Source organism: Micropterus dolomieu, linkage group LG15 (assembly GCF_021292245.1).
Source record: "Micropterus dolomieu isolate WLL.071019.BEF.003 ecotype Adirondacks linkage group LG15, ASM2129224v1, whole genome shotgun sequence".
Classification (NCBI taxonomy): domain Eukaryota; kingdom Metazoa; phylum Chordata; class Actinopteri; order Centrarchiformes; family Centrarchidae; genus Micropterus; species Micropterus dolomieu.
In genome coordinates, this window is record NC_060164.1 from 23,997,875 (window position 1) to 24,008,803 (window position 10,929).

Genomic DNA, 10,929 nt, shown 5'->3' on the forward strand with positions numbered 1-10,929 from the left:
ACCCACCAGCTGAGTGGAGGGCCGTCTGCAACACACAAATTTGTGTCACTTGTCAGGGCATTGTACTTCCCCAGCGTTAAGCGTTACTGCAACACGCCAAATCTAAAACTAAAATGTAATGATTATAGATCCCTACCAGACATGTTTTAAAACATATAAAAACACTCTGCTTGGAGTAATCTGTCTACTATGACTTTTCCACAAGAAGTTCAGTTACCATTTAAATTCAAGCACGTCTACCTAATTGTAAAATGCAGAATCGACAAATGTGCAAATATTGTTCATTTGACAAATTCTGTGATTAATAAATGTAAAATAATAAACCACAATAATGATTATTTAACATTTCTTAACAGGCTTTCTGATCACAATATACACAAATTTATCAGGTACATTTAGGAGACCTATTATGCTTTTCCATTTCTTTTTTATGATTTATCGACAATGTTACAATGTTCATGTTAAACATGGTCAACGCTTCAAATAATGAGGTTAAAATATCTAAAAGAAATCCCTGTGAGCCAAAACCTCAGATTTCCTCCTGTTCTGAACGCTCTGTTTTGAGCTGCTTTTTGTACCAACAGCTCGGTTCCATATAGGGTCATTTGCTCCGATAGACAATACAAAGGTTGTTTTTATTGAATCGTAAGCCTATTCATCTTATATGAAAATCTTCAGCCAAAACAAAATAGCCTACAGTAAACAACAGAACAATAGAACATGACACAACGGGATACACAGCGGGATCACATAACAAGCAACAAAGGAATTAAAGAAAAATAGTCTTTATACAACTGTTTTAAATTCTTCAGACTATATAATTCTTCAATATAATATTTGATTTATATTGAAATGTTGTATTAGTGAATGTAATATTTTTCATATAAGACAGAGGTTTAAATATATAGCCTAAGCTTTTCTTTACAATGAATATAAATCTTTTCATAAAAGAATATAGCCTAATTTATTTTTTGTGATGTCTAAAGTCACATTCTTAAAGAAATATTCAGCACAAACAGAAACACGGAATAAATGACAAAATGCTTTCAGTTTTTTTATTGCAAAAAAACAAACTGTAAAATAAAAGTAAATAAACTGTTGTTTATTTCATACAGGTATTGTAGCAGTCAGTAGGCCTAGGCTGCAGCGGTAACGTCAGATCCTATTAACGCTGGGGGGAGAGGGTAGTTCGTCCGAAACCCTACGCGGGTAGGTAGCTCGATTTGGCTGTGAGGGTGACTCTGACCAGAGTGGAAGTGGCGAGGGTCTAGTTTCGGAAAGGCTCTCTGTCTGTATCGCTCAGCAGCAAAAACAGCCCGGTAACATGCTTCAGGTCTTGGCCAATCAGAAGACAGAGGGCTTTGTGAGGGGGGGGGCTTAAAGAGACAGGAGCATCTGCAGCTTGTTTCAGATAGGGACTGAAATGAAGGCCTACATTAAGAGCCAGTATAAGATAGAAAATGCTTATTTTCTTTAACTTTAAATCATGCAAAGCTGCCATACAGGAGTCACATAACTTCAATATAGGACTGGAAAAGCAGTATAATAGTTCTCCTTTAAACTAATGCAATCTAATACAACACTCCTGGAATAAATCCAACCATGATGAAATCATCAGGGCTATTTTCTCAGACTTTAGAAAGCCACAGAAGACATTTTACAACTGTTTGCAGAGGCTGGGTAGTACTCTCCAACATAATGTGTAAAATTAGTAGAATGGACATCTTAAGATTATGCACAATTTTATTTGGAGTAGATTGCATCATCAGTGACATAGACTACAGCAGTGTCCTTCCCTGTGTTTATCATCCAAGTTTGTCAAGAGCCAACTTACTCATTTTGGAGAATTCCCTCCCAGTTCCTACTCCAATTTCCTTTGTAGGATTGAATGTGGTGTCACAGAATATCAACAAGCTTTACCCGGTGTGTTGAGTAGGCGTGACTTCCTGCAGTGGTAAGTCACTTCCTGTTCGCAGTGCTCTGAATGACTAATGATGGCCGCCAGCTGCTCCTCCTCAGATGCATATTCAAAGTAAGCTGAGTGCTGATCCTTTCCTGGCGACGGTCTGACTCTGGTCAGTTCTGTGTTATTGTGTTGGATCACCATCCATGTTATGTCATCTGGTAGACAGAGAAAAAAGGAATAAGGAGAAAAAAATCACAGCATGAATTTTGTATATATTGTAAATTTTCCCTTTAAGATGTTTTACTCTGCAGAACTGACAGACAGAAAAAGAGGCAAGATGAAAGAGAGAGAGGGTGTCTGTTTGATGTGTGTGTCAGCTACCTGTCATGTTGCAGTATATTAGCTGTGGTCTGATGGGTCCGCTGCCATCCACGTCAATGTTATAATACCCTGACGTGTTGCCTTTGTGTTTGTACGCCTCACAGGACTGCTCGTATATCGCTGAGGAGAGAGAGACAAACACACAGCTTCATTGTCACCATAACAACATCACAGGTATTTATGTATACATTATCTTTACTTTTGTGTGCTGTTTGGTTGAAAACTGCATTGGAAGTGCATTCACAGTGGAGATGAAAAGAGACTGTCTCACACTTTTCCACTGCTTCTTCCTACAACAAATCCATACTGACACTCCTCTCCACAATTATCCTTTAGTACAAGGCACAATATAATATTAAATAAAAACCTGTAATGCAGTTTATATTTTTTAAGGCAAATGCATTCTGCTTTAACATTTTATGCAGGCATACTGTAGCCAAAGTATTCACTGTGCACCCACCTGCTGACACCACTTCTTCATCTCCTTTTCTAATTTCCTTTTCACCCTTCTTTCCAAGTGAAGTACTAACCCTGGTTACCTTCCACCGCCCAACCACTTGACCTCTTGATTCAATGCCCTCTCACTTTCTTCAGTCTATTGCTCCCGACTTCCTTCCTTTCCTCACCCACCTCATCACTACCTGATTGACAACTTTAACAATGGTTGAAATGCACTCATTGTAAGTACCTTTGGATAGAGGTGTCCACTAAATAAATTTATTATAAAATGTAATTTAATATATGTAAGAAAAAACAAACAATTAGAATACACCTCAGGGGGAATTTATTGAGCCAGGCTAAGGAATAATGTGGCACATAACCCCCCTGAAACCATGTGTCCTCTTTATACTATACTGTGTTTGTACTGATTAAACAAACAAGATAAATAGTGTTAATTAGAGTTGATGTTAGGTAGATTTTGTTACTTTTGGACAGAGCTAGGCTAGCAGTTTCCACCTGTTTCCACTCTTTATGCTAAACTAAGCTAACCCGCTGCTTGCTGTAGCTTCATACTTAAAAGACAGGTGTGAGAGTGTTATCATTCTCCTCGTGTAACACTAAGAAAGAAATCCGATATAGTTCCCTCTGTCTGTAGCCCCCCCTGTTAGGCCTATATGGTAATGAACTGACGATGCTCAGTAGGGCTGAGATTCTCACACAGGACACCAAATACATTAAGGTTATCTTGACATGCAAACAGGGCTGCTAAAGATGTCTATGACTGATATTTATCTGATGTATTGCAATTAAAAAATTTAATAAATGGGTTTGAATGCACCACCATTTCTATGTAATTAATTTGAAGTATCATTATTCATTTAGAAAAATTTAAGTAAAAAGAACGTGTAGACTTACAAACAAACACACCGTCATATTTTGCTCAAAAGGATTGGATGGTGAGAAGACATCTTTCTCTAAAGTATCTGCTTTGGTGCTGAAATTGGACTATTAATGAAGAGTATCTTTAAAGTAGAGCCATATAATGTTATTTCTTAATTGTCCCTCTTTTTTAACCTTTCTAGCTGTCTTTATCTTCCTCTCTTGTTTTTACTTCCCCTCTCCCTCTTTTCAAATGGTTTCCTCAGGACTGAGACTGCTCAACTGTCGCACAGAAAATGATTGCCAGAAAGAGGTTTGATCTTAGCCTGACCCTTGTGCCACAGCAATGTGTGCAGGGACCTCAAGTTAAAAGCAGCAGGTTGTCTCATTACAGGAAACATGTGAACACGAGTGCAAACACACACACATGTAGGTGTTTGTGACCTTTAAACAACAACAACCAGCAAAGCTTCGTGCCCTTACAGCTTTGACAGGTGGCTCCGCTGTAGCCGGTGCTGGAGCAGTTACAGTGGAAGGTGCTCCATGACTGACTGCAGCTGCCTCCATGTTCACAATGACTCGGAGAACACCTAAGTGACAAAAAAAATAGTAGATATTTAGACTTCCCAATCCAAATAATCCCCTCAATCTTTCGTTCTGTTAAAGAGGCACCCTCAGTTTAACTTTATTGCTCATGACTTATACATATTCTTTCAAGCCAACTTCGGAACAGAAACAATGTAAGACAACCAACAAGTGGATGACCAGTGGTGGGAAGTACATTTACTCAAGCAGTTGTACTTTACATTAGTGTTTATTAATTTGATAACTTATACTTCTTGTTTCTGGCTGTACTGCCTAATATATCAAGTATATGTCACCCAGTGCAACGTTGTTAACGATGTTATGACATGACAACAGGGTTACAATATATGACATGAAGCCATAAGCAATATCTTAATAGGCTTTGGTTAGACTTTTCTTTTGTTGTTGGTTTTATCTTTTGAAAGAATTTGTTAATAATTATAAATAATAAAATGCTTACACTTTAATCCAGTTGGGCAGTCATAATGAAACTTAAAAAAAATAAACAGCGGCTTTGTAATTTCAAGGGCTTTTCTTCCTAAACGCTTCACATTTCTAATTGTTTGGTACATTTGACTCTATGAATATAGGATTGAGTGGGAAATGCAGAGGGAGTAAATAGCTATTTTGATTCTCCTTGTCCTTCCTTCCACAGCAGCAGTCATGATGGACAGCACTTAGTCCCCATGAATGAATATGTGTAACTACGTGTTTGAGGCAGTGTGAAGTGTAAGTGCTCAGAAAAGTGTCCCTATACCAATAACGGCTGAGGCGAAGGCACTCCTAAATGTTCCTGTCATTGTAAACATCTTTCTGAGAACGCTGAATGGAAGAAAGTTCTTTAAGAAATGCTTGTTTATTGTCTTCTGTGGACTTGACTTGAAAGATTCCTGTTGATCAACAGTGGTTTCTCTGATGGGAAAATAATCTTGGTGTTATTATTTTACTTCATGGACACTTTTATCATGGGCTGTGGCATCCAAAATACACACAGTGAAACAAGTTTGAGAAAACTTTGTTGCTGTTGGACTTTGTCCATCTAAATGTCAACACTGTGTTAGAACTGAGCTAGGGGCTAACAAAGGGTTAAGACATGGGAAACAGTGAGAGGAAAAAGAGAAAATTATGGAGATACAGTAGAGAAAGAGGGAGAGAGAAATCCAGAAAGGGGGATTAGGTTAAGTGCAAGATTGAAGGAGGGGAAGGAGGGTGGGAGCAACAAAGGGGATATAGGTTGGGATGAATGGAGCTCAGCGGCAACTGGGTAAACATATTTGGAAGGGGAAATTAGGTCAGTAAATTGTGACTGCAGAGAGACTGAGAGAGAAAGAGAGAGCAGCATGTATTTTTAATCTTTCAGTCAGTGGGAAATACGCTGTTAGAAAAATCCTTAGTCAGCAGGCTTGTCAGATTTTTAGCACCAATTTCTTTGCTTTCCTTTTATCTAAAAGTAAGTCAGGATGGAGGCAGGTGCAGTACGTTGTATTAACTCTGCTACCTTTTGCTTTTAAATATATGCATTATAAACTCTGGCAGTCGATTGTTGCCTCGCTTATCTGCAAATGTGCATATCTTGCAGAGTGTGTCTTTTTTTCCCTGAGACTGATAAATTCACCAGTCAAGCAGTGCTTATTTCAGGAAAGTACACGGTAGGTTGAAGGTGAGGGGTTGGAGAAGTGCAAGTCAATCTTTCAAGCTGACATTTTATTGAAACAAAAGCTGCTCAGAAGATAATATGTATGTCATATACAAGTGGGCTGTAATGATTTTGAAAAAGGTCTAATGTCATGTAATGTCTGAGAGCAATGTGTTATTTCTCACACACAACACAACATTAAAATGACACAATGGAGCGTGACTTGACATTTTCTGCAAAACAGACAGAGAAAAAAGACATATTAGAAGCCACAGTTTATCCAGTATTTAATAATACAGAAGTGTCTAAAATATTGATTCTGTCCAATGGTGATATTGGATTTTTCAGTGTACAATATCTGTGTTGGCTCAACAAAGTCCCCAGCATATGACTCTATATGCTTATAAAATTTGATGTCCATCAAAGTTGAGTCACCAGGATTTTTTTTTATTGTGTTTAACTTTACTTTGATCTTCTTCTGCTATTTATTGCTATTAGTATCTAAAATGCACAAGTTAATCACAAACAGATGCACAAATACAGTTAAGAACAGAATCATAATGAACCAGCAGCTTCATTTGAGGTCAAAATCCCACATTAGGTAATTTGGTGTTTCTGACTTGAGTTAAGGAAATACTCTGTATTGTGCTTTAATCACACAGTAGAACAAAAGTTTATATAGGACACTTTGAAATTGGTTTTCCCCATGGGAATGATCTGCTGCTCTTGAAAAGACCAGAACATACCAAACATCAACATGAGCAAGATGGTGTCAATATTGCCAATACTTTCTTTCCACTGACACAATTTCGCAAAAATATTTCCCCACCTAATCACACACAAAGACATAGAGCCTACCAACACTAAATGTTGCATGTATGTGTGTGTGTCTCCTGGATAGTGTATCTTTGTAACAGTCCATTCGAGACTGTACCACTGCTTCTCACAAATAAATGGCATTTTGAAGAAAAAAAGAAAACAAAACCACATGTCATCTTAGAGAGAGAAAGCTGCACCTCATATGATGCTAGACAGACAAAAATAACTGGATTGTTTTCTTAACAAGGAAACAGTTTGGGACACATTGAGACTGGAACACTGTTGCCATAATTACTTCTGTATTCAATCCACTGCTGTCTAATAATCCAGTCACAGAGCCTTCAGACGGAGATTAACTGAGGTTACAAAGAAAGAGTGACAACAAAATCAAACATTATTCCTCTTTTCTAAAAATGTCTTGTAACACACATATAATAATATGTGCCGAACAGACCTTTCGTGGATAAATAAAAGGTCAAAACAAATTTAGCGTTTAGCATAGCATTTGTTACGTCAGTCTCCTCTGGATAAATATTATGAAACAAATGGTTGTTTTAGGTTTTACCTATCGATGATGCCACACATGTCAATCTGAAGGTGGCTGTAGTTTCCTATCAGCCTCTGCTGCACCATGATCAAGTCCACCGGTTGGTTGTCCACAGTCAGGAGACGCATGCAGCCCTGGAAAGTCTTGAAGGGGTTCATACATTCCTGGCTGCTCCCTTCCGCAGGGCAACCTGCACAGGAAAGAAAACAACATCTGTCAGCCAAACAAACAATACAGAGTAAGCTGTCCACCCTGAACCTGTGAGAATAATGCTTGTGTTCTTTTGTTTATCCCTCTCTTACCACCAAAGAAAAGTTGACTTCCTGTGGAAACAAGAAATGAGGGGCTGGCGTGAGCAGATGCTCCTTCATCTCCGTCCACAGCAACAGTCACTTGTCCTCGTCTGGAGATCAGCTCCACAGAGTGCCACTGACCGTCATTCAGAGCTGAACCTGAGGACACATGCAAACAAGATACAGCATACTGTACAAAAAGATTCAGACTGTCTAAATTTTAAGTTCATGAAGGTTAAGATTTAAATCTCAGTGTAGGGAAATTATCTGGGATTACTCTGTGTCACAGGGAGGTCAGAGGCCGGGCTCAACTACCATACAATGCTGTTGAAACTGGAAATAATTCTGGCTCAAACACTCAACAGCAAGATGGACGGATGGATTACCCTGCTCTTCAGGTTTGCTGGCATTGCTTTCATATTGTCTGTTAATGGAAATTTACGTGAAGGTGTTTTTGTCTGTCCTGTCAGCTCTGTGTCTTTTAATGGATATACTGTATAAAGTAACATTTGTAAGTGTTCAGTTTTCTGCAAAAAGACACTCACAGAAACAAAAGACCAATTACATCATTTAAAATAAAGACGTTCTGCTCATGCTGCGTTACATTACTAAAAACACAAGTCATTTCCTTCACACAAATGGAGACACTTATGGTGAGGAAATTAAAGATTCAGATGGAAGCTAGGGGTCAGACTGACCTGCACTGAGCTCTAGGAGCGCCTTCCCAGACTTGTGGATCTGTAGATGAAGCCTAGCTTTGCTCAGGTACAGCCAGACCACAACCCCTTGCTTTGGGAGATCAAAGGTCAGCAGCAGCCCCGCCTTGTTCCACGTCCGAAACTGAAGCCCCACCGACGTGCCCAGTGATGACGGCTCTGTCACCCCTGGCAACCAGAGGAAGCTCTGGGGGCTGGTGAATGTCATTGCAACAAAAACGGGTTCAGCACAAGAAAAGGTCACATTACCCTGAAATAGATGGAGAAGAGGAGAGGAGGAAAGATATGGAGAGAGAGAGAGAGAGAAATTATTACAGGAAAAGAGGGAAAACACGATAACGCATGAATATGAATCCTTTAGCGAGGTAGCGTGGCAGCCCTGCTGCACAGAGATCTCATCAGCAAGTCTCCTTAAAGAGCATCAGTGCATTACCATAATGATAATAGCCAGGCTTAGAATAAGCACCAGTAGACCAAACTGAAGGCACCAATGTCACAAAACAGCTTTCTAAGGTCGTAGAAGAAGTATGGGGGAGCAGAAGGGGTGAGAGACAGAAAAAGAGAGTAGGAGAGAGTGAGAAACCTAACTGTGATTAAGGGACTGGGAGCAGTTGGTCATCTCTGTATGCAGGCTCATAGTTTTGAGAAGTGGTAATTGCAGTAAGTGCACTGCCAGGGCACCAACAGGGCTATGATACATCCCAGGTTCCCTATTGGGTTTCTATTTTCAGTGGAGAATGCAACACACAGACACTTGATCAAATCTGAAAGCTCTTTGCGGGGTAGTTAAAGCTATATACAGTAATGCAGACTGAAGAGGTGAATGCCGCAGAGATACACGAACATGCCTTCTCATTTACAGTGAAAGGCGAGTAAGTGAGGAGATATTTTTCTAACTTCTTAAAATTTTAAAGTGCACTTTAAGACAACATTTTTGCTTTTTCAGAGATAAAGATTCAGAAATATATATTGTTTACTTAACCTAGACTTTTACATTTTCAGCTTTATTGTCATTTTATGTCTTTTGATCATGATGCTGCTGAACAACAGCTTTCCGGCAAAACACACAGACGTAGCGTATATTGAAACAACAGTATTTTTTGAGGCAGTGACAGTTGTTGATCCATAATGGACAGATATAGATTTAGTAAATATCTGGTGTGTAAGCAATAACACATTCTGAGGTGTTTCTATATATATAATATAATAGACAAGGAGGAAGCAAAGAACTCCACAAAACAAAGTGGAGTTTCTATATCCAGATAATTCACAGTGTATGACTGTTCTTTTGCCCCGGCCACTGACCAAAGTAAAACAACACATCCATCCATCTATCCATCCATCTCCAACCGCTTATCCTGTGTACAGGGTCGCGGGGGGCTGGAGCCAATCCCTGCTGACATCTGGCGAAAGCCGGGGTACACCCTGGACAGGTCGTTAGACCATTGCAGGGTAAAACAACACATGCTGTTTATAAATCCTAATTTGCTTGTTTGTAGTCAATTTAACCCATGGTTAGGTTTGCTATATTTTTATATTTTATTGAGTAATACAGCATCGAGCAGAAGTATTGTTGCATTGGAAAACAGTCCCTTGTCCAGTGATTTAGAACTGTGTCTTGTTATATGATTTTAATGGACACCTGCCATCGAGTCAAACATGTATTTTCCATGCCCATTTGTGGAATGTAATGTAAAGTACATTTACTCAAGTACTGTACTTAAGTACAATATTCATATACATTCCATTTTATGCTACTTTCAAAGTCAGACAAAAGATATTTTTATGTCAAATACATCAGATATACTGTCGCATCCACCAAATGTCATAGTGTATATCATGTCTCTGGTGTCTACAGTGCACATGTGGTACAAACACTCTTTTAATTAGCACACTGTGAGCCAGTTTACCTTGACAGTGACCCGGTGGTCGTTTTGTTTAGCGAGGTCTACCAGGTTCAAAGCGTTGTAAACAAGATTTTCCAAACAGCCGTGGAAATTTCTGTGTGGGCTGACTGACCTCCGAGAGCCATGTCCCTGGTCTGCTCCCACACTCATCTGTACAGAGAAAAACATGAACATACAGGCAAGCACATACAAAAAATAAATACATATAAAAAATTACATTTGAGCAGGTGTGACTAGGTGTTCTACTGTTTGTGTGCATCCCACCCCTACACAAAGACAAACACACCTGGTCATGGTCCCAGTGGGTGAACCTTGGTGGAATCTGCACCCATAGTGTGCTTTTGTCCACAGTGAGGTTGAGGTGAGAGCTGTGATGCTCCACTGCGATGTGGTGCCAGTGTTGGTCATCTAACAAGCTGCCCAGAGACACAAGATGCTGGCTGTCGGGAGAAAAACTCCTGCCTGGAAGACAAGGAATGGAATCAATATGTGTTGACTGTAGATTAAGGAGAGGTTGATGAGAATCTGAACAAAGTTCATATCTTTATTTTGTCTTTTTGATAAAATAAAATTAGTTAGAATTGATACTGATAATAACTAATGAGCTTGCTGAATTTCATATCGTTTTAGGTCATTTCGTGAGTTTTTTCCCCTTGTAGAAATTGTGTCTTTTGTAAAAAGTTTTTTCCTAATGTTTTATTCAGGGAATGAATCCTACTCTGATATATTTTTACTGTCAACAGCATAGTAGGAATTGCGGCTTCTTCTCCTCTCCTTCTCTCTCTGGTAACAAAGTATACTCCGTATCCCAGTTTACTC

At 39.2% G+C, this 10,929-nt stretch overlaps 1 protein-coding gene across 1 annotated transcript in view; it reads right to left on the reverse strand.

Annotated features, from left to right (window-relative positions):
- The window catches only part of LOC123984526 (contactin-associated protein-like 4), a 79,404-nt gene that overhangs the window by 18,345 nt on the left and 50,130 nt on the right, over nt 1-10,929 (reverse strand). The window contains exons 8-16 of the mRNA XM_046071448.1: nt 10,397-10,606; nt 10,114-10,260; nt 8,186-8,453; nt 7,497-7,646; nt 7,213-7,384; nt 4,091-4,197; nt 2,288-2,407; nt 1,921-2,121; nt 7-25 (exon numbers count right to left, since the gene is read on the reverse strand). Of these exons, the coding sequence (XP_045927404.1) occupies nt 7-25; nt 1,921-2,121; nt 2,288-2,407; nt 4,091-4,197; nt 7,213-7,384; nt 7,497-7,646; nt 8,186-8,453; nt 10,114-10,260; nt 10,397-10,606 (1,394 nt within the window). The remainder of the gene's footprint in view (nt 1-6; nt 26-1,920; nt 2,122-2,287; nt 2,408-4,090; nt 4,198-7,212; nt 7,385-7,496; nt 7,647-8,185; nt 8,454-10,113; nt 10,261-10,396; nt 10,607-10,929) is intronic.